This window comes from Phaethon aethereus, assembly GCF_964289735.1.
Source record: "Phaethon aethereus genome assembly, chromosome: 6".
Taxonomy (NCBI): Eukaryota; Metazoa; Chordata; class Aves; order Phaethontiformes; family Phaethontidae; genus Phaethon; species Phaethon aethereus.
Window position 1 is genome coordinate 10,982,973 of NC_138580.1, and position 23,929 is coordinate 11,006,901.

At 39.7% G+C, this 23,929-nt stretch overlaps 1 protein-coding gene across 1 annotated transcript in view; it reads left to right on the forward strand.

Annotated features, from left to right (window-relative positions):
* The window catches only part of CFAP221 (cilia and flagella associated protein 221), a gene marked incomplete at both ends in the record, with an annotated part of 29,041 nt that extends 5,871 nt beyond the window's left edge, over positions 1-23,170 (forward strand). Inside the window, 24 exons of the mRNA XM_082001171.1 lie at positions 743-879; positions 1,328-1,428; positions 2,445-2,531; positions 2,637-2,732; positions 3,209-3,309; positions 5,558-5,661; positions 7,778-7,937; positions 8,465-8,588; positions 8,675-8,786; positions 9,001-9,106; positions 9,667-9,754; positions 11,470-11,559; positions 12,924-13,019; positions 14,491-14,581; positions 15,866-15,993; positions 16,439-16,519; positions 17,531-17,638; positions 17,782-17,958; positions 19,434-19,592; positions 20,005-20,099; positions 20,646-20,735; positions 20,930-21,049; positions 22,400-22,429; positions 23,047-23,170. Coding sequence (XP_081857297.1) covers positions 743-879; positions 1,328-1,428; positions 2,445-2,531; positions 2,637-2,732; positions 3,209-3,309; positions 5,558-5,661; positions 7,778-7,937; positions 8,465-8,588; positions 8,675-8,786; positions 9,001-9,106; positions 9,667-9,754; positions 11,470-11,559; positions 12,924-13,019; positions 14,491-14,581; positions 15,866-15,993; positions 16,439-16,519; positions 17,531-17,638; positions 17,782-17,958; positions 19,434-19,592; positions 20,005-20,099; positions 20,646-20,735; positions 20,930-21,049; positions 22,400-22,429; positions 23,047-23,170 — 2,605 coding nt within the window. The remainder of the gene's footprint in view (positions 1-742; positions 880-1,327; positions 1,429-2,444; positions 2,532-2,636; positions 2,733-3,208; positions 3,310-5,557; positions 5,662-7,777; positions 7,938-8,464; positions 8,589-8,674; positions 8,787-9,000; positions 9,107-9,666; positions 9,755-11,469; positions 11,560-12,923; positions 13,020-14,490; positions 14,582-15,865; positions 15,994-16,438; positions 16,520-17,530; positions 17,639-17,781; positions 17,959-19,433; positions 19,593-20,004; positions 20,100-20,645; positions 20,736-20,929; positions 21,050-22,399; positions 22,430-23,046) is intronic.
* Positions 23,171-23,929: the final 759 nt, after the last annotated feature.

The following is a 23,929-nucleotide window of genomic DNA, read 5'->3' on the forward strand; positions in this document are numbered from 1 at the left end:
AAAAGTATCTTCTTTTTCTCCCTGCAGTTTTCTGGTTTGTAGGAGAGCCAAGGGCTATATTTATGAAGATAATTTCTTCTGGATGGCTTCTGGTGTCCTTATTGTGTAATATTTGCACTTGTCATTAGAGAAGCTTATGTTCTGATAACTGTGATTACTTAACACAGGATCTATAATACCCATGGCCTTCTGGGTTTACAGTTATCTTCACTAAAGAAATAACCCAGATGGTGCTATCCAAACAAAAGATTGAAATGTCAATTTTCTTATCCCTTATGTTAATATTTAAAAGTGAAAAATGAATTGGCAAGTTAACCACCCAAACACTCAGGAGAGATTGGAAGAACATCTCTGCAGAAATCAGTTTGATAGTGGAATTACCAGAAGAACCTTCTCTCCTTGTCTGTGCTGAGGGACATGAAGGAAGAGAGGGATATTTTACACAGTCCTGAAAGCCAAGTGTCCCAAATAAGCCCTAGAACAGATGAACATGCTTGAAGTGCTAGGGCTTGTGCTCGGAGCAAGGTTTCCTGGAATCACTATCCTTGTACTTAGCACACACAGAGTAATCTTCATCAGCAGGAAAAAAAGGTAACTCCCTCTCCTAAACATTTTTAGGCAGTTTTAGGCAACAGATGTTACCAGTGCAAGGGAAGACACTTTGATCATTATGTTATATTTGATTTGCCCCCAGGTGCTGAGGAATTTTAGTACCATTCCAACTCCATTTCTGTCCTAACAGGGACGTGGTTCAATCGGCCTCCACAGAAATCACAATTACTAAGAAATCCTTCAAGAAAACATCCAGTGTCCTTCTGGACAGCCTAGTGGAGGAACCTGAAAAAAGACATGCTGTCCCCAATCACCTGCTGGAATCAAGTAAGCTTCTACTCTCTGACTGTTCCCCAACCTTGGAGCAATCCTAGGAGGCACTTCACTATTATTTTTTTCTGCAGCTCACAGGCAAAACTCCCATCTTGTTGTTTAAATTGTGTCTTGAGCCCAAATCATAGGAGAGGTAGTCAGGAAAGAAATACTGGCTGTAATGATCCTAGCTGGCCCTAAAGTTTTGAGGTGGCTTGTTGAAGCCATGATGCCAAGAGATAAACTGGTAACAGGATCATAGCTCTGCGGTGATATTAGATGCTGCCTTAACTTTCCATTTAAAAAGTTGTGCCTTCTTAACAGGAGAAATAATCTCTGTTTCATTTTTTTCTCTATAATACATTGGGTGCAATATAAATATACTAAATCAATGTAACTAACAATCAACACGTGTGTTTCACCAGGTCTTCTTGTCTCCCTGTTTTATTATCTATCTCTGTAGAGATTTATTCAGAACTTCATCGGAGCAAGGTTATACAAGCTGAGCCTGCTGTTCTACACTATGGAGGGTATGAAGTTGGAAAACACCACCAACAGACGCTGGTAAGTGTCAGAGCAGGGATCTTCTTGGGGCTCGTAAAAGGATAACAGAAACTGAGCAGACTGCTTGTGGTCATGAGGCCTTTTGCTCTGTGGAGTGCTCTGAAAAGCAGCACTTAAAATCAGTGGCCCTCCGGTAACAAAACAGATGGGCACCATGCTGTGTGCATCACTGTTCTTTACAGTCTCTGTTTTACCTTTCTGTTTCCCATGTCTGCGAGCAGTGTTAGTAATATGTGACTTGCAAGTCATGAATGAAGGATTCGTGCTTTAACTCTATAAGAGACTGTTTTCAAAATGTACTTGAACCATCACTGTGTCTGCAAACACATTCACTGGTAGGAAAATTTTGAAAGCACCTCTGTCCTTCTGCCAAGAGCAATTTAATCTAAGGAAAGAAACTTAGGGCATAGGTTTGATTAGCTTTCCTGTGAACACCTTGGGTATTTCCTTTTCTTCTCTCTGTTTTCCCTTTGTCTGCCTTCTTTATGCATGTGGTAAGTGTTTTGAGGTGGAGGTTGGGTGATTATGGTGGACTAGGTCCTCCAGATATAAGGAAAGTAAACCAGATGCAAGATGCTTTACAGGCTGAGCTGTCACCATCCAAAAGTTTGTTGCTTTGTGATGCAAAACAAAACTATGGAATATTACATCATTTCTGTTGTTTCAGACCTCTGTAAAAGCGAAGAGAGTAAGTTTTTTAATTTTATGTTCCTTTTGCACATAAGCAAGACAGGACCAGAATTTGATTCAACAGTAGCGTCTTTGTTAGCAAGACTCACTGGTATTCTTCAGTAAGGATTTGTGACTTGGTTCCAAAGAATAAAAGTGCAGGATGCAAGGTTTACCTAATGTTCTTTTAAATTCAGAGCATATTCAGAATTATTTCTACTAAAGTAAACGTTATTACTGCTTGTTTAATACAGCTTCTTTGCTGTACAAAATGTACAGTTGGCATTCTCAGTTGACCTCTTGTATTGTAAAGTGTTTTGTGGTTTTGGTTTTCTTTTGTTCTACAGAAGCTGATAAATATTTCTGGCGATGTAATAAACCTTCACATAATACCACCCCAGACAAAGTATTTTCAGATCAAATACAACAAAACAGTAAGTGTCAGAAAGCCTTTACATTGCTTTTTGCATGCAGCACTGCTTTTGTGTCATATAAGCGGCTTTTACAAGCCTTCTACCTTATTTTGGGTCATTTTCTAGCACCGGCTTGTCCCTGGCTTGTCATATGTGGTTACTGTTGATTTTTGTCCTGATGAGTGGCGGTATTACTATGACTGCATCCGAATTCACTGTCAGGTGAGGATTTATTATAAAACATACTTACAGTTTTAATGGAATGAAGCAATTATTAGGATATGATGATAATCATAAAGTTATAGTTAATCTCCTAGAACCACATGGGTTTATTCCCAGTATGTCTGGATTGGAGTATTTAATTTTAAACATTTACAATTTTTCTGTGTATAAACATCCCAGAGCTGTGGGTAGAATATCTTCCTTATGCTGTTATTCTTTGCCAGTAGGTCAGTCTTTGTGCCATACTGGTGTAATGTGTTAGCTGAGCAGGTTCAGAGGTTCTCTGGGTAGCTGCTGAAAAGTATGGAAATACAGATGGATACTGAAAGCAGGTAGACTATCAATATCCTGAGGAGCAACAGAGTAATGTTCTTGGAATGTTTTATGCCCACTTACTGGCCAACTACTACAGAAGCTTTTTCTTTCCGTAACATTTATTCATTGTAAGAAATATTTAAACCCTTTTTTTTTTTCAGGGAGAAGATACATTAATAGTTCCTGTGCATGCTTACCCTGCTGTGAATGTTGTAGAATTTCCATCATTTATAAATCTATCTGATGTACCAGTTGGTAAGAGGTGAGTTCAGGACATGACGTTTGTCCACATTTTGTGACACATGCACAAAATCTGAAAAATCTCATTTTCCTCTATTTGTACAACTTAACATCTTGGAAGCTTTAAGGAAGTCAGCTACCATCTGGACTGCAAAATAATTCCATATTTGAACTGTTTTGGGAGCACATTGTCAGGAAAGTAAATGCTGCACAAACTAAACAAGATGAATAGATGGAACTGGGGTTTCAGGTAGTCTAAATTGGTGCTGACTCACTTCATTCATCCTATGGTGAAGCAATAAGGCTGCTGTTCATAATCTGTACACTCCCAAGTGCTATGTCTTTTTAGCATTAATAAGTCCTAAGTGAATGGATCTTCCTTTTGAAATGAAGGTTTCTGGAAATGAAGGATGAGCTGCTAATGGTAGTTGTAACAACAAATAGCTTACCCTAGTCCAGAGGCTGATCAGTCATTAGATTTGCTTCTTCTATTTAAAAATATTTAAAGTGATCTTCTGATGTGGAGCTCTAAATGGCATAGACTTCATCTTAGTCTGCCTGCAGCATAGATGTAACACTGACTGTTCTCATGAAGTGATCGGTAATAATTGTTAATAGGAACTAGGAATGGAAAAAGGAGAAGAGAGATTCTGTTGATTAGGGTCTAGTTCTGTAGTATATTGACGATATTAGTCGTAACTTTGGTGATTTGTGTTAGTGTAAAGATTTGAGTGAATTCTAGGAACTGAAGGTCTTAGCAGCTAGCTTGTGTCTTAGCCTGTGAGTTGGAAGTAACTAACTCATGAATTTTACTGAAGCACAGAAATATGAATAGGCAAGGCACGTACAAGGTTTTACTGCAAAATTCTGCAGCAAAAATGAGCCCAGCATTGTAGAATGAACATTTGTGTCTTTTTGTTTATTTGTTTTTCTAATCCCCCTTAATTTGTTAAAATTTAGTGAATCTGTCAGAAGAGACATTACAGCTTTGTCACAGGACTGAACATAACTCCTGACATTCTAGGCATGATATATCATTCTATTTGCTCTATTTTTAAAACAAGTGCTGAAGTTTACAGAATATTCATACTCTCAGAACACCAAGAAGAGATTAGGCAGAGTACAAAATACAATTTTAAATAATGGGAAAATTTTGCAACACAACAATGTTGCTCAGAGACACCCCTGAAGGAATTTGGAAGAGTTCTTGAAGAGAAAACTAATGGTTTCAAACCTTAATTTTTACCAGTAATTTTCATCATTAGGCTATTAAAAATTTTCTTAAAAACTTAGGTCCAGAAGGCAAGGCAACAAGGTGGCATAATTGTCTTGTTTCTACGGCACTTTGGTTACTGTAGAAGCTGCACTATATCTATTGCTTCCCCAATCTGTTGTTACATCTTCTTCATGAACAGGTCATATTAAGGCAAAGAAAAAAGGACTTTGCTATTATTGTTTATTTCCTTAGGCATTTCAAAATGTGCTTTCCAAAGGAACACTGTGTATAACATGCATTCTTTGCTAATCAGCAGGCTAGGATTTCAGTCAGTTTACAAAAAACAGACGTAAGCCTGGGTAAATTGGTCTTGATTTGTAGAATGATGGATGGTGTTACACCAGTGCTTTTATATTTCAGTTTGGTGCATGAAAATAGATACATACAAAAGCAAGGCAGGTTGAAAAGATGTGTGCTAATACCCCTCACATAACCAGCGTAAGACATAAAAGGCTTTTATGAAAATCAGGCCACAACATCATTATTTCTACTGTGGTTGAAGTCCAGCTATTCTGATGTGCTGGAGTTTTCAACATTTTTGACGGCACAGTCTTTTCTCGTCATATTCCACAAGGAGGGCCATGGGAGGAGGCTGATTTCTGGTTCTGTACTTATTGTTGCTCCAATTTGGATTGTTTGTACTTGCTAGATATTGCAGTTTGTAAGATTGTGAGGGTACACATAAATAACTTCTAAAATGTAAATTTTATAAATTTTTCTGTAATCAGATTCTGTATGGGTAGGATAGTAAGTCAAGATGTAAAATATCCAGCATTCAAATCAAGATTTATTTCTCATTTCCTTACAGAGTGAAAGATAAAAAATATTTTGCTATTTTGGAACAACGAGGAGTGACTATTTTCACATTAATAAGTAACCCATACCTCTGAACACAGCTAAACCAGTGCATGTTGTGTATAATGTGATTTTCCAGCCTGTAATTGATGATCAACTGTAGTTTCATTAATTTCTTTCTTCCTTTCTCTCTTTTCAGTAAGGAGTACGTTATCCCATTGCAGTGCAGCTGTCCAATAGATTTTGAATTCCACATTGATTTTATTCAGCCTCACAGAGCCTTCACTGTCCAGCCAACATTTGGTAGATTGAACTTATTTAAAATTCTAAATGTTAAATTTGTATTTATTAAGTGTAGTTACTTGTGACAGTGTATTCAGTGCTGTACAGAAAAAGCCTTTGCCTCAGAGTGTTTCCAGGTAAATGCAGGCTGATAAATATTAGTCATACGCAGCTTCATGGCAAATAGCCCTCTGTGGCTGGTAGAATTCTTTTCTCAGCACCCAGCTACAGACTTCTGGCTAAATATGGGACGTCTCAAACAGTCCATCTGGCCTCTGTCTGCTGTCTTTGCCGGTATGGCCCTTGGAAAGGAGAGAGGCAGGAAGCCCAGCATTCACCTCTTTATCACACCTTTCCCCAAGGACTGTCTGGCTCCTGCCCCATTAAAGGAACAGATACCTTTCTTTGTGGAATAGGTATGCATCATGTTACTTGGTTGCGGGCACAGAGGAAATAAAAGGTGACCTCTCCTCTATCAAACATATCCCCATACCTGTTTTTCCCTAGCAATCTGGAAGAATTGTGTAGAATTGTGTCTGTTGCTTCAGGAGCCATTGTAATGATGGGCACAAAGCACAGCGCTGCAGTTGTTTCATGGGATGGCAGTGGATATTAGATTCAGTCTAGACCTCTGCATATAGGCTATACAAGAGGCAGGGACTTTTGGCGACAGTATGCTCAGCTATTTTCATGCCTAATACTGGATAGGGCTCTGTCTTCAGGCAGACATAACTTTACAGGTCAGATGCTATCATTGTTACATTTGCCAGGTGCCGGCAGAAGCATATAAGTTCTGAGAACTGTGTGCTCTGACAAAAATGTGTAAGTGAATGAGACCTGGCTGTATAATTCACTTAGGCAGTCTGGTCAATTCCATGAAAATACATAAAGATTTAAATAAATAAAACCCTGCATAAATCTGGCTCTTAGTGCTATTTGGGACACTGGAACTTAAACTTTGATTACTTATGCACTGTTATAAAAGTTGCTGTTGTTGCTGTATGTACAAAGATCTGAATTTGCCCTGTCTTGTCAGACAGATTTTCATTCTTCAGAGGTAGTAGTTGGATTCCATCAGATGTGTGGTTCACAAAGATAAACTATGCTGCTGCCTTAGTTCGGGTCATTCTTTCAGAATAATATTCTTTCTTACTTTGTGCTTAAAGAAGTTTTAATATATCAAGGGAGGAAAGGAACAATATTACAATTGAGTAAAACTAAGGAGGAGGTGTAAAATTAATCAGAAAGTCTTTGGTTTTTTGCACAGTCATAGACAAAGTGGCTGCTACTAGTTCATGCTTTCTAAGTTGGCTTAGTTCTTGGGAGAGAGTGGAACAAAAATATCCCAGAAAAAACATCAACTTAGTAAAAGTTAAGTCAGAAATTTTGGTAGCTAGAAACTCTGAGGTGCTGAAGGCCATCTAAGAAGCACTAAAAAGTTTCATCTCCTACTCAAGCCATTGTGCTCTGAGATAAGTAATGATGAAATATTCTAACAAATTACACACACACACAAAACCCCCCAGTGAAACTAACTGGTGTTTAAAACTACAGGGGGCAGAAAATGAGGCAATGGTCTCTGTAAAGAGATGAGAAATTAATATTTCTCATAAGCTGAATAAATTCCTGTTGCAGAAATGCTGAGGAGCATCAGAGCCTGTTTAGGGATATATGAAGGGTGGCTAAAGTGGTTAAGATAAATAATGAAATAGGTAATAAGGAAATAAGACCAAGTAGAGACAGGTAATGCATCAAATCCAGTTGATTCCCCAAACTTGGAAGAACACAGAGGAATATGTTTATAATGCTTTGCTCATGAAAGCAGGAAGTGCCAGAGACTTAAGAGTGGCAGGTGCAATTGAAGAACTTCTGCATGTAAACAGTCAATAATTTTCACAACAGTAGAAAATGTTATGCTCTTACTGTCAACTCTCTTTGCTATTGCAAAATACCTCCCATTATCTGGCAAATGATAGTTCTTTAAAGACACTTTGAGAGCTGCAATATTTTCCAGGCCTACTGCCATCCATTCAAACATTAATATTGTTTTAAAAAAATGTAGTCCAGAATCAATTTCAGCATACTTAAGTGGGTTCACGTTAGATGGATTCTTACTGGTTTTCTCCTCTAATCACAGGAATCATTCCAGGCAATGGGAAAGTGGAAGTAACTGTGAAATATTCCCCACTTGAGTACGGAACAGCACAAATGACAATACAGTTACAGATTTCACAGTTTCACTCAAAACCCTATGTATGTGTATTCACGGGAACATCAACACCGCATCTGGGTCTAATGTATGTACGGCTGACTGATCTTTGAGTATTTTTGCCCAGTGCTAAAAAATACCTATGTAATAGGATTTCATGCCATTTTGCTGTAATGATTTTAACCATTTGTATCTATGGAGACTTAAAATGCACTAATGTAATTAGAGTGTTAGTACATGTACCTGCTGTCTTACTTCATTTTCTCAGAATGCCCTTAATCTGTATGAAATGAAACTGTACCAAAATAAAAATAACAAGAAGTTACATATCCTTGAAGAAGTGTTGAGCATGCTCAGCTTCTATTATGCCTGCTCTATGTTATTCTTCTTGCTGAGACCTTGCAAGGTACAGGGTTTTTTGAGTAGTAACGTATTTTGGGCTATACTTAAGTTTTTTGTGAACTCTGAAGATTAGAAAGTTTTGGTCCAGTTGTAATTTGGGAGAGAAATTTCCACTCTCCCTGTAGATCTAAAGGGGATGTAAATGCATGTCCTAGACTTACATGCCATTTACAGAGTACCTATAAGAGCAATATCTGTCCTTCTGACACCTAGAATAGAACATTTTGACAAACAACGAAGTCGTCCAGAGAAAAAAGCTGTGTCTGCAGGAAAATCCATGGTGTGGAGAAGAGGCCCATTCAGCCAATCACAATCGAGGCCTATTCAAAAAGCAAAGGTGTGAAGACATAATAATCACAAGTACTTTTCTGGGCTGAAAATCTTTCTTGTTTCTATTTCTTCCTATTAATTTATATCTTGCAGGAAATAGAATACCAGAACCTGAGATTCCCCACAGACTTGTCGAATCCACATGCTGTAGCTACTGTTTTGAATCAGGAACCAGGCAAGTTGAAGATTAAGGACTTGAAAGAAGGTAATGTAATTAAGCAGCATAAACTTGGTCTTAGCATTATTTGTAGGTTTCAGATGAGGAACTCAGCTTCAGAATTGCTGAGGTACTGTGATTGTAGTTTCTGTAAGAAATCTCACCTTAGCTTTATATATTAATTTTACCATAATGGGTGGATTTCCCAATTAAAAATTCAATCTAGTTTGGGGTGTGACATGGCTTTCTGATATTCCTGCAGCCCTTTGCCAAGGCAATGAAGGGATAAAAACAAGACAGATGAAGGAGGCCATATTTCAACTAAAAGTCAAAAATATTCAGGAAGAGGAAGGAAATCATCTGAAGTGGTAAGTGTCAGTTAACCACATTAACAACACTAGGGTTTGCTTAACTAAGGCCTCTCTGAATGATGTATGCAATATCCGCTAGTGTATAATGCTGCCATTTCACATCCTGATAGATTTGTTTTACAGCTAGGTTACTGTTGTTTTACTTTCATTTTTTCCCTCTTCTGCGCAAGAGCAGTCTCAGTAGTAATCCACAGTAGTACCCAATAAGGTCTTTGATTGTGTTATAGTTGCATTCAGAAAGAAACCTGCTGAAAACCTTGTTCTCATGCATCTCATCTTGTGCCCTTAAGGCAAAGGAAGCTTTTGGCATGGTTGTCAATAAATCAAGACTAAAATGTGTAATGGAGTGAACAGAACTGCACATGTACATCAAATGGCATAAAGCAAAACACATTTGTGTGTGTAAGCACACCGTCGTTTCATTTACAATCCATAAATCTGCTCTTATGGTGAATGTTATGGACCTGTAGAAACCTTAGGAAGAGAAGAATCAGTCTGTAAATAAAGCAAACTGTGCATTAAGTAAAGCATTTTTCTTGCCTCCACTGTAAATGCAGGCAAGTTCATAAAGGCAAAGATCCAATCTCTGTGGAATTTAAAAAAGAGATTATTGAAAACCGACAGAGGGAAGAAGAGCAATACAAGGTTAGTCTTTGCAGTTTTTTCTATAGATTTAAAATCAAACTTATACTTTCAGATTATGCAGTGCACTAGTGACTTGTACCAAGCTCTCTACATCTTCACTTTTTGTTTATACGTGAATGCAAACCTGTACCAGCTCTACTTCTTTCTACAGTTACAACTTTATTATGCCTGTGTATCACTGTTTCTGAAGTGGTTTTATCGTGCAGGTAGACAGAGAGAAGGGTAAGTTATTTGTGGAAATATAACTAGATATTTCCCCAACCTCGTAGATTTGCACTCAGCAACCCAACCACATCACAGTGCAACATTGCAGTGTAATCCTGTCAGCACCATAGATGCATCAAACCTTCTGTTTATATTGTACTTCTCTGAAGAGCTGATGTCCTGAATGGCTCACAGTCAAAGAGCTAAACCCCGTCAGTACTCTCACGCAGAGCCGTGGGGAGATAATAATCAAGTTCTCCTTCTATACCTTCACCCTCCCTCTCTTCGGTTTCTTGCAGTCACCCCAGACTGCGGATCATCTTCCACGGAGGTGACAGCAGCAGTAGTTGGTGGCAGGAAATATTTTTCCCATGTGGCACAGTCCTCAGGGACAGGCTTTTCCCTTTTATCCTGCCTCCTGGATATTCAAGTAGTTTCTGACATCCCACTGACTTCCAAGGAGCTGTTTATGGGAGTGAAATTATTTATAAATAGGGTAAAGGCTTAATTTATACACTGAATTAGGCACTGTGAATAAATTCAAACATTATATTTAATACTAACAAAGAAGGAAGTGAGTAAAAAGAGGATCTAAAATACGAGATTGTTGTATCACTGAATTAGATGTATGTTAGCTTTAGAAATGTTTAGAAACCTTTTTTTATTTAACTGTTGGCCATAGGGGCTGTGGAGATCTCTAGCTGGTTTCACAGTTGCCCCCATGACTTTCTGACAGAGGCATATTTTTGCTCATGCTGTCAGTTTGTTCACCTTGAGTGCCATTAGGCCTCACAGAGCATTTATTAACCCTCCATCATTTGCTCAAGTGGCCACTAGGTTATAGAGCCTGCGAGTGGCTGTGCTGGAGACCTTTAACTGTCTGTCTTTCATTGTCCTTACTAAAACCTCAGTCCATGAAAATCATGGGAGTTTCACTCTGCAAAATAACCCCAAGGCCTTTGTTTAAGACATAATTTTATCCTGGAAATGGAATGATAGGTAAGTAGGACTGGGATGGAAGAGGCACAATGAAAAGATGCACTGGTATTCATCCAGCATGCCTGAACTCTTTGAGAGGATCTCAAAGAATTGAAGTAATATCAGTAGCAAACTGTTTCACACATGAACAGATTAAAGAGCTGGCACCATTGACAGAGATGTTCACAGAACATGGCAAAGCTGCAGGGAATTCCGTAGTGCTGTCATCTGGGAAGATCTGTTTGGGTGCCAACTTATCCGGTGTTGGTTCTGTAACCCCTCTGGCTCATTCTGGCTATGCAAAATGAACTGTGTTTCATTGGGGCAGGGATCTGTTTGAAACTCAGACCAAAGAAGACATTATTTTACTTTGTTTGACTTGCTCAAGTGTTACAATCTAGGGAGTGAAGTCTGTGTTTTTTCAAGCACCTCCAGAATGGTACATTTTAAGTGAGTTCCACTAATTGTAAGGGAGAAGAGAATTCACTGGATGCTTTGTACTAATGTGATTGTTCTTCCTGGTTACAAATTAGATCCAAAGAGGACACCCTGTCCTGGAACAGGAGTTTCAAAGGAACGAAGTAGAAGTTTCTTTCAGACGTGTTATCCGGCATGTTGACCAGGTTTGTTTACATGTTATTATCACCTACTAAGCTAACAAACAGTCATAGATATTTGGCACTGAATACTTTTCCTCCTAATATTCCCATTTCTGTCAGTATCTTATTTCCTATGTTATTTTTAGTACAGTAGGACAAGCACTGTGCTACATGCACAACTCATCTTCTGATGATCTAATATGAGAGACTAGTGGAAATCTGCAGGCCTAAACTGAGATTCACATTCTTGTTTCTGAAAGTTCTCTCAGGAGTAGCTTTCTCAATGCTAAACATATGGTTAAGCTTATCACAAGATTTTCAACCTTTACCTGCAGGTCAGATTGACAAGAATTTTTCTGGTACTTAGGTTTTTTTGTCTTTCTCTGTGGTGTGAGGTAGTTCCTAAGATCCATTTCCTAGGATTATTGGGAGCTTTGTTTAATAGATACCCTGCTACTGAAGGAACCTTAAATGTTAGCAAGACAAAGGATCCTTGCTGCTGCCTTCTTCAGGAACATAATAGCTGTGGGAGCTGGTCCTTTACTATACTTTTAGGCCTGTTACAAAGTGCTGAAAATTGTTTGGTGAGGTATGGCATGGGGTTGTGTGGAGTTGGTGTTCTGAGGACCTTTGTAATCTAAACGTTGGTTGAGCAGCTGCCCTCCTGTTGAGAGGTACTGTACTCTGGGGCTGCTGGAGTCTCTTCTGGTGACACATTCTTCTGTCACATCAATTCAAAACTGGAGAGGAGATTAATGCATTAAGAAAGAGATATACTTGTGTTCAAAGAGTATTCTGATAATTTACGCCATTAAATATAGAGCCATCACCTCTGTCTGAAGAGCCAGAGATCACTAGATGTGGAGAGGTTATTCTGGGGAATTGTCGCTCTAAGTTTACCCTCATCTTTCACCCTTCCGTGGGTATGTGCTATCAGCCATTATTGGAGACCAGAATACTGGTTTTGCTGGGTCCCTGGTTTGAGCCCTGACAGCTATTACAACTTCATGTCTGTGCAAGATGAAGTGTGTACTCAGTAGGGACCTAGTCCATTCTCTCCACTGTCTGACTGCCCACGTATTGCACTTAAGTTGTAGTATGTGGTTGTCATTTATGTGTGGATGCAGACCATGCTACATTATCTCTGCATTCCCCATACTGCATTTGCAAACATTCGGTGATTACCTCCCATTAAGCTCTGCAGCGAAGGCTTCTGGCAAAATGCCAATACTGCAAATGTTTTCACTTGACTTAATGTCAGTGTTTGGAAATAACATATGGATTCAGGCCAAGGAATGACTTGGGCTGGAGAAAATTCCTCCCTTGTCTAGTTGTAAAAGGGGTGTCCTTTTTCTTTTCTTTTTCTTTTTTTAAAAAATACTGTGCAGCATCCAAGTGCCCATCCCACATTTGATTTGCTCCGTAATGACCCTTGGGACAACAGAAACAGGATGTGGAGGAAATTCCGACAAGCAGTGTACAAGGTAACGTGAACAACCAGAATGGAGTGTGATGGCAGGATGCCTTGGAAATATCACAAAAGAATATGCAAACTAGCATGTAAGGAGTCTTCACAGCTAGCCAGGGATTTGGTAGTTCAATAAATATATCCCTACTTCACCAGAAAATAAGGATCTGGATTAAGTTTTGTATTCAGCTGGTGCTTCTGCTGGTGCTTAGTATTGCAATCAATACTAAACAAATGCAGATGAATTTAGATTTTTGTTAAAAAATACTTTTGAACAAAAAAGAGAAGATTTCAAAATGCATATAGAATACTGTGCCCAGTTTTGGGGCTCTAATACAAGAAGATATCCGTAAGCTGGAGAGAGCTCATTGTAGAGCCACCAAGATGGTCGGGATCTGGAGCACTCACTCTGTGAGGAGACGCTGTGAAGAGGCACTTACTCAGCCTGCAGAGGGAAAGTGGGGGGAGAGGGCAGCACCTTCCAACACCTCTGAGGAGGTTATTCATGATGGAGCCAGGATCTTTGCAATGGTGCGTGGTGGGAACATGGGAAACAATGGTCATAAATTCAGGTAAGAGAGGTATAGACTGTATATAAGGAAAGCCTTTTTCACCATGAAGACAGTCAATCATTGGAGCTCATTGCCCAGAGAGGTTGTACAGTCTACATCCTTGGATGTTTTCAAGACCAGACTGGACTCTGAGTAACTTGGTCTGATCTCATTGCTGGCCTTGCTTAGAGCAGGAGGTTGGACGAGGACCTCCTAAGATCCTTTCCAACCTGGAAGCTAAAGACTAAATCTGTAAAATAGCTTATCTCATTGGGTTTACATATTATCTTGCATCTCCACTACTCATTTCCCAGTAAATCTAAATGCAGCAAGCAATATGGAAATTTCCTGCTCTCCTAGTATCCAGTTTGGATATTTATCCCCAATCTATTCATGATGTTAGGCTCAATACAGAGGTCCTGAAATGCTATGCTCTTTCCTGTATTGTACAAATAAGGAGGTGGCTGAATGGCCCCTTCCAGTATTAAAACTTAGGACTCTTCATTATTACCCTGTGACACATGGTGAATTGCACAGTGCTGGTTACTACCTATTCTCCTCTTTCACAGAGCCACACGTATTCATATAGCCCTGATCAACTGACTGTTTACCCATTGTTGGCAATAGACACAGCTGAAGGATTAAGACCTAGCCAAAATAAGTCTAATTAACCTGTAAAACTACATGAAGGTTTGAACTGGTTTTGTTGTTTAATGTCACTATAGAGTTGAGATCCGTTCTACATGTCTCCTTCCCCATTTTCTCCCTCCTGAATAGAAAACTATAGTAAAAGTTCTGAAATAGACATGTCCGAGTGAGCTCTGTGGAATAAATACAGTTGTAGTGTACATATATTTCTATAAAGTACATATATTTCTATGGATGTAAATCTTAGAGTGTTCAGCTTAATATTAAACTTTAAAATCATTCTCTCAGATTGTGATTCAGATTCGGCTAAATCGTTTACTGGTTCTGTTCCGTGGGCTAATGAAAGAAGCCAGAGGTTTGGAGGAAGGCTCTGTGTCTGGTAAGGAGTAGAAGAACAAGTTGGCATTTTGGCCATGAATTGTGATACGTCAGGTTGTAGTGCAGTGTGCCAGGTGCATTACATATATACTGATATGTAAACATAAAGGTGGATTCCCTGCAAAGGAGTCTTCAAGCAAAAAAGATAAGTATGACAAGATAGAAATGGCTGTAGTCAAAGTATTTCTATTTTTCATGCACATTGCTTACCAGATTTAAAAAATGTCATCAACTCATCTTAGGAGCCTTGCAACTTATCTACCTAATAATGGGGCAGGAGTTGTGAATGCATTGGAAGTGTTCCAAGTCAGGTTAGACGGGGCTTTGAGCAACCTGATCTAGTGATAGATGTCCCTGCCCCTGGCAGGAGGGTTGGACTAGATAATTTTTGAAGGTCCTTTCCAACCCAAACCATTCTACGATTCTACTTATAGGCCTGAGGAACAAGGAAAGGGCAGATGGGACTATATGAGAAACACAGGAAGGTAAACAGGTCAGGTGGAGCCCAAGAGGTTAGAGACATAGGATAAGAGGAGCTTATTGCATGGGGGGTGGAAGAGGGAAAGACACCTGAATGTGATGAAGGCAAGATATCTGAACTCAGTGAAATGAGATGGTAGGAACCATGAGATACATGGCTAGGTATCCAGTACTGGGTTGAGTTTTTGTCCTTATCATTTTCTCATACGAATGCTTTCAAGCAATCGCTTTTCTTTATAGTGAAATGAAAGTGCTGGCCTGGAAAAGTCATAGAAGGAAACTGCCCTTGGATGGGAGTTGCAGTTGGGTTTACTGGGGACAGAAGAGAATTTGTGTCTCTCATTTCCCACTCCCTCATACACACACACAATTTGACAACTGCTGAAACACCTTTCCATATCAGGCCTTTTTCTGCTTCTACAGGTAGGTGCTTTTAATTCCCAGTATGCAGGAGTTGCAGTCAAAGGCATAATGGCAGTTAGTGTGAGAGGCCTTCTGACTTGTTTGTGCCTTGCTGAGCAGAATGAGATAGAGGACCATGCTGGAATGAGGGGGCTATCATGTCCTTTTAGAAAAGGGGAAATTAGATCTGTCTGCTAGTCAAGGTATTGTGCCAGGACCTGCTGTCTTGTAGATGTGGCATTTAAAGCCTTTAGGAAATATTACCTTACTTTTTATATTAAAATGACTAGACACATCCTGTCTTAAGAAGATGTTAAATATATTTTGTGGTTTGATTCTATTTGTGAAACAGTGTATTAAGATATATTACAAAATCTTAATATTTGATTTCCGTTCATGACAGAAAGCAGGAGTTTCAGCAAACCAGAGAAAAGTGAAGAATGTAAGGGTGTTTCTTCCAGCATATCTGAAGATCGTATATTGCCTTTTGAATTCCCTTTTTACAGTTCCCATGAATTGCACCGTGATTTGGTAGGTATAGTAACTGAAAAGGTAGCCAATACTCAAGATAGATAGAATTTTGCTGAAGGCATTGGCCCCAGGCCCAGTACTGCCTTTAGTAAAATTTCACAATGTGATGGGTGTTCTGGGGTTCCCGCAAATTAATTCAGGACTTCAGTTTTACTAAGGGTGCTGCTGAAAACAATTAAAAAAACCAACAACTTTGCATTGCCTTAATTGAATTTTGAATTCTGAATAATACATTAATGATTAGAGTTAGTTAACATCCATGATTTTGCAGAAGAAATGAAAAATAACTGAAATTACAAGGTCCAAGAAAGGACAGGAGAAATATAAAACAAAACGTTTGCATAATTATTTCCGTATGTTTTAAGTAGCTGTGCTGATGGATTGCTGCCAATGCAAAACAAAATGCCCACCATATTGCTGGATTTTAAATACTGTATTCTTTCAGGCACCTAATGCTCTTGGCCTAGTTCCTATCAGATCTGTAGATGTGAAAGTCAGACACATTCTTCCTTTTTACGACTTGAAGGTGAGTCAGTACAGCTCCCTCAGCTGTATCATGTTTCTGTCTTTCATGAGTCCAGTTAGCTATGTTTTCTGCCTGATTCAGTTACTCCATTGTGCATCCCAGTAGAAATATTACCTTAATATGTCTGTGTGATTAGCATGCTTTTACTAAAAACAAATCTTGCCTGTTTCCATAAGGAACAAGCTTATAGTCAGCAATAGTCCCCTCTCTCCAGACAGAGATATACATCACCTCAGCTGAAATTATTGTATCATCTCAAACAACAAAATCCTTCTATGAATGAGGATACTGCAAGCTCTGCATGCCACACAGTTTTTCTTTTGATTTTAGAGTTTTATAAAGATGACATTATAGAAGTGTCCTTCCTTTTAGAAAGTAATGGAAGTCTTCTGTTTATTTGGCATCCAGTTCTGCATGGTTAGTTCCTTCATTCCTGCATAGGAAATGCAAACATCTCATTCTTGAAATATATATGTTTTTTCAACTTTATGAGTACGGAAACATTTTTTTTCTCCTGACTCCTAAACTCCTTTCTTTCCAATTTTTGAATATCAAAAGATCAAATTCTGCACTCCATCAAAGTAAAAATATTTCCTCAGGTTCAAGTCAATGTAGATTTTGGCTCAATGTCCACTTCCTTTTTTTTGCAGGTGGTCTAGAAGCTAGCTTCAAGTCTAGAAGCTTTCTTGTAGCATCTTTTCCCCTTATGACACATTGTTTCCTCTATCAGTGTTACATATATTACTTACACAGCTTTTCTCCAGTATATTTGATCAAGAAATGGTTAAATCCATGATCTTTCACAGAAAAGCAAGAATGGAAGTATTCCTTTATGCACTCGTTCAGCTTGTCCTGTTGAAATGTGGCTTCTCAAGAATAGTGATCCAAGTATCTTTTACCTCAGAGATGTGATGTGTCCACAACAAAACTGGAATGTTCCATTCCACCTATGAGTTAATCAAAAGTAATGATTGTCATCTCCTGCAGCACACCTTTTTTCTTTGTACTTAGGTTCCTCAGCATTTCAGCATTATGAAGTATCAGCCATTTTGTACACACCATGCAGCCACAAGTTACAAACCTCGAAAACTTTCCCGACCACTGAGGCAGGGAGCCCAGGTAACAAGTCATCTCAAATACAAAGTTTACTGAAGTCACTCCCAACTCTACATTTCTACAATTATTTGATTAATTTTGTCTCAACATTTTATACCAAAAGGCTTACTACACTCTGAAAACCTTTGATGTCTGTGTTTTTCAAGGATGAGTTGATTCGAGTAGTTGCTTCTCCCGAGGGACAGCTTAACCTGGTCTCCCAGAGGACGGATTTTCACAAACCATCCCCAGAAGAAGTAGTAGAAAGGGATATTGGCCTCTTAAATCTGGTTCCTCCCCAAGCTCTAGTCTACCCTACAGAGAGCAACCCACTTCGCATTTTTGTAAGTAGAAGTTGACTTCCACAAAGAACCTAAGAAAGGAGGGAAACAGGTGTTTGTTTCATCAGAAGCCTGATGTGGAATTGGTGGGCAATTCCTTTACTCAGATTGGTATACGAAACTATCCAGAGTGAGAGTAATCGTTCAAAGTCCAAGCCCTGGTAGGTAGGAGTCACAGAGCTCATCCCACTAAAAGGGGCACCATTTCACTTTAAGGTGGAATTTGATCAGTTTAGGGAGGTGTTGATAAGGCAAAGTTGCCAGTGGTGGCAGAGAACTGGAGATCCTTCCAGTCTCACATTCTGCAAATGGCCATTGATCCCAGGATTCCCTGGAACACCATGGGGCCCCTCCCTTCTTCTCCATTAGTTTCCCTGTTTGGATGTTTGAAGAAAAGCCATGATCTTGGCATCTCAGTCGTTCTATAACCTCATGCTCTTGCCCAGGTAGGTAGGACAGGTGCAGTCTCTTCCTTCTGTTAGCTAGAGGACTGCAGTTCTGCCCAATCCTTAGGTAAACCGAGAAAAGTGAAGTCAAACTCTTTGTTCACATTGCATCCTGCTGCCTTAGAGTTTCCAGTAGTTCTCATGTCACCGCAAAGCCACATTTCCAATTTATTGGGCACAGAGATTAAAAAAATTACAACCATGTGCATGGGAGGACTGTTACTTAATTGTCATGTACATTGTGCTACTTGGCACTGGCTACAAAAGGTATTTCCTACACAGTGCAGCACAGCCTGGAGGTCCCTGAGGTGTCTCTGAGCAGGCAGAGACAGCTGTATAGCTCAGCGAAGTGCTGCGCATGGGTACAGGCAGCATCCCCAAGCCAGCATGGCACTGTGCCTGACTTGGGTGGCTCTGTCTTTCAGCATTACTTAGCTGCAATGGCCCAGAGCCCAGTGTGCTAGTCTGATAGTCTTGGCATAACATATATGGTATAGACTTGTCCTCACTGCATGCAGCCAGTACTCCGGTGGACTTACTGATGAGATCCTCTGTGCATGTCTTTCATCTCTCTGCATGTTGGTGTAAGAGCCAGGCACAACCTGATCCCACACTACCCAGCATTAGACTTGATTCAGAAACAGATGCTAGTGCAGTGAAAAAGATGGCAAAATGCTCACTAGCTTCCACCACAGCAAGGCCAGTTCCCATTCTTGGATTCTGAACTGTTCAGAGAATCAGCAATGGATTTTGGCGTAATCAGGCAATAGTTTTTTCTTCCAAACTTGGAAACAACACCTAAATTGCTGTGTTTTAGACACCAGAGAGCATGGATAAGCCAGGCAGATTATGGGTCTGTGATGAGGGGAAGAGGAAGGAAATGAAGGGTCACACTGAACACAACAGTCACAATGAGACAAAGGTGTGAATCTGGGGGGACTACATTAATTGTAAGAACTGAATTTTCATCAATTTAGTTCTTTATGGTGCTCAGAATGTTTTTTTAAAAAATAATCTCCTTTTTGTTTTTAGAACCCCACTCCAGGGTTAGTTCCAGTTTTACCTCCTTTGGCCTATTCTGAAACAAATATTGAATATCATCTTTGTCCTCATCCAAAATATACCTTTACCAAGGAATGCCCCAAAGGATCCAGTATTCCAGTGACACAAAAGAAATTTCTGCATCACAAGGTATGGCCTTTTGGGTTTATTGTATGAGTACCTGGCTTGGGTATGTTCTTGCTGAGAATTTGCTCCAAGGAATCATAAAGGAAGATGAAAAGTCATCCTAGATAGAAAACATTTTCAAATATAAATAATTAATGCAAGTGAATAGTCAGTACATGGGTCAGAATAACTTGTTCATATTAGGCTTTATCCATGTCTCTTATTTATCCCTGAGTATCTCTCTGCTCTTTCCTTCTTTTCACTGTCTATTGTATTTTCATGACCTTGCCGGGGAGAAGGCATCTTTTAAATGCGGGGAACTGCAGCTCCCCAGATTCAGTTCTCAGCCAAGAAGTCAGATGCTCTGTCGTGCAAACCTCTCTCCCCACTGCATTATGTGTTAGAGGTCTGATCACTGTAGCACTTGTCATTTCAGGAAGTGATTTGTGGAGTAATGGAATGGAGAAGATTCTTACCAGTGGTGTATTCCACCTTTTCTAACGCTCCCACATTGACAAGTACAACACCTAGGTAAGAAAGAATTTGAATATACAGTGCCTCTATCCTTCACCAGTTTCTGCTGTCTGTAACTACATTGACCAGTAAATAGTCCCACAGATGAAAGTGGGCCTACGGGGGAATTAATTGCTGCTCAGAAATCCAAAACCAACAGGGAAAACCCCTACTGACCTCCTTGAAGTGTGGGTGAAGAACAATATCATTAGAGGGAAAACTAGCCCTGGAAGGAGAGTTCCAGTCTGGACTTTCAATAACCTCTCTCCTGAATGCTTTTTGATTCAGTGCTAGAAGACCCTGGCAGGTACAAACTCTGTCTGTCCTGTAGAAGTATGAATGGTAAAACCTTTAACGTATGGGCACCTGCACCCAGTGGTAGCAAACATCTCTCAGGCTCACATTCCCTCATATCACAGCAGTTTCTGGTGTACTCAGATTTTCCAGGAATATTTAAAAGTACATCATCTTCATGGTAACTACAGCTACTAAGAAGCTTCAAAATACAAGCATTGAGTGCAGTTACTCTCTGCCCATCTTAAACTAATATCATTTCCATCACAGGGATCCTTACAGTTTAGATATGCTTCCGAGGGATGTACCACCAGTGCTATATGACTTACCTGAGAGAGACAGGGAGGACATAATTGAACAGTAAGTTTCTCCTCTATTTTGTAATCGTTGTGATTGATTATGTCTTAACCACTTGTATGGATGTGTCTAAACCTGTCCCGAGAGACACTCAAAGGCAAAAGCACAAAATCCCTCTTGCATAAAACATACTTTTGTTTTTGTCGGCTAAAAAAAAAGGATAAAGCCTAATTGTTCTTCATCTTACTGATTTTTAGTGAGACAGATGAAACTGAATTCAAAATGATTCTTACTCCAGAGATGGTGAGAGCTGAATTTCCACAAATTGGGCAGCCGCTCTCAGAAGAAGTCAAAGAGAAAACAGCAACAGAAGAAATGTAGGTATAATTTGAAATTAGGGGAGAGGAATAGGAAGGAATCTGAATACAAGCATCCACTTCAGAATTGCGTAGAAAGTCATACTGAGATGCTGTAAGTGCTCCATCATGAGTGGGATGCAGATCTGGTACTTTGAGCAAATTTGCACTGCAAATGTGATCTCTGGGTTGGACTTCAAAAAGCAGCTGTGAATGTGGCTCACTGACCTGGATGTCTCCGACTTCAGTTTTATCAATATGATCTAACACTTGAGGCAGTTTTCTTGCATTCACAGAGCTATTCAGTGTTGTTGGACCCGTGGCTTTTCTTTTCAGTGACCTTTTTGGTTAGATATTTATTAATGCTGGCAGAGGAAGGAGCCCTTAGAATTTCCCCCTGGCATGGTGCTGTTTTCTCAGGCTCTTCCTGGGAGTGGATCACGTTTGCTCTGCTGTCAGAGCTTCACACTCGACCAACAACCAACACACATTGTGTTTTAGGAATACAGCACAGCATGTAAAATAACTTACATTCATAAACACAGAATTATCTGCTCCCTAAAATGTTGTAAACTGGCCACTGTAATTCTGCCTTTTGCCTCCAGTGTTGTCAGGCTGATGTCCTGAGTTTGCAGCTCAGCAGAGAAACCTTGAGGGGGAACCTGAGGACAAGCAAAACTCTGAGGGACGAGTGGGTCTTTGATGGAGTTGATGATTACCACCACGGTTTCAGAGCAGCATTTCAGAGCTGCCTAGTAGTTCTGTGGGGCTGGAAGCAGAAATGGATGCACTGGGTGAAACCTGGGGGTATGTGATGTTGCAGGAAGGATGCAAGGAGGTGTGTGAGCTGGTAAGTGGGACACTGGGGACAGCGGGCTTGAACAGCAGGCAGTATGGGTAGGATAAGTGATTGCAGAGCAACACAGGAGAAAGTGCTGAGTTCTAACCCTCTGTTTTCACAGATACCTTTTGTGAGCTGGAGCAAGTGATTAATCTTTCTCTCCAACAGTTGCCCCCTCTTTAAAGTGGTCATGATGTGCCTTAGATGTCAGGATATGCATAATAGCCTGAAACTTTCAGAGCCGTCAGGAGATTTGAATGTCTCATTTTCTTTAGGGAGAAATGATTGACATTCAAATCCTGTGCATCTGTCAGCCATTAAACCTTAAAACAGTGCTGTGTATTATGAGCTTTCTGACAAAACACTGATTGCTGTATTGTGATTACTACAGCATTGATTGAAAATAATTTGCTGTAAAAACACAGGTGTGTCTGACAGCGCTGCTTTTTGCATTTTATGACACTCTGCTTGTTGGAACATGGGGATTTGGGATACCTTGTGTAACTAAAGAATGACCTTTTTCTCCACAGTGATACAATGTTGGATGGTGCTTTTTCTGGGTAAGTAGTTTTATAACCATAAGATTAATTTTTTTCAAATTTTTAGATGTTTTCTTCAAAAATTAAAATACTTTTCTGTATTAAACACCTCTTGGGTATTGATATTTACGTGTTGAAAGCTTCCCTATTTGTTTGGCTTTATAAAGAGGGAAACAAAAATTTATTAGCAAACAATGAAGTCCCAATCCTTTCTTTTGTCACTGGAAGGTTCTTTGTTATGATCGATGGGATGGTGTTTCACTAGGTGACAGAGCACACATTGCTCCTCTACAGCAGTTTCAGCATTTTATCCTTAAGGCAAATCAGTTTTTCATGTGTATGCTCTTGTTCTGGCCATTACAGCATATGTTCCTTCCTAGATAAAATGTAAAACTCAGTCTAGTATGTGTTTACCTATCAGATAGTTAGCTGTCCTAACTGGCCAAACCAAGAATGAATGTTCTTTTCACAGTTTCACTCCTTTTACAGTTCTGCATAAATAATGGAATACCCTCTGTGTTCATTATTAAAAAAAAAAAGAAGTTATGTGTGAGTGTCTCTTCCTTTGTTTTTGTCAGCATGCCTAAGTAGCTCCCCTGGCTATTATAAATACAAATGACTCTTTAAACTTCTTGCAGAGACCCGCACAACCATCCAGATGGACATTTTCAACCCCAAAACAACGATCTCAGAGAGAAGGTTCAAAAACATGTGGAGAAAATGAAGCTGAAAGCACTTAATAAAACCCTTATTCTGGGATAAGAGTAATTTTACTAAGTCCATGGCTTGGCACTGCTTAGCCTGTTAATGTGTGAGGCCTTCTACGTCCCAGCTACATGTACGTATATTCAGTGAGGTCACCAACTTCTTTTCATGCAAAGAAAACAGAACCACCAGTAATACCACCTCTGTCAAGGACTCTCACTGTGACCATTACCCCAAGCACAGTAATTGCTCCAATGAGAATCCTCAGCTTCCTCATTTTGTCCTGGTGTGAAGGACCATAAAAGCACAGTACTACCATGTAAATAGTCCGGTAATTAATATACAGCCTACTGTTTTCAAATAAAATGTGAAAAATCCTCATGACCCATTTCTTCTGATTTTGTTTTTTTAGTTATGACCTGTCCTTGAATTTTTGCAGGTAAGTCACTAACTCTCAGACTTGACTGTAAATCGTACACTTGAGATTTTTAATGAAAGGGAAGACTTGAACACAGTTACTCTCCACAAAGATAATGTTCAAGCAGATTTCATTAGCTGTTCGGGGGTTTAATTCAATGCACAGCTCTCTTGGCAAAAGGGTGTGTGGATTGGGGCAATGAACTGCAGAGGGGAGTTCACAAGCCTTGGGAGGCTTGCAATGCTCGGGGTATATTCTAGGAAAAGAGATTTCTCAGCATATCACCTTTCAGCTGAGATGTCTCCTACTTTCTTGTGGGCAAGCTGGACGTCAGGCAAAATTGGTTTTATCCATAGTGAGTTGATGGCTCATTTTGAAGAGTGGTCCAGACTATTTGT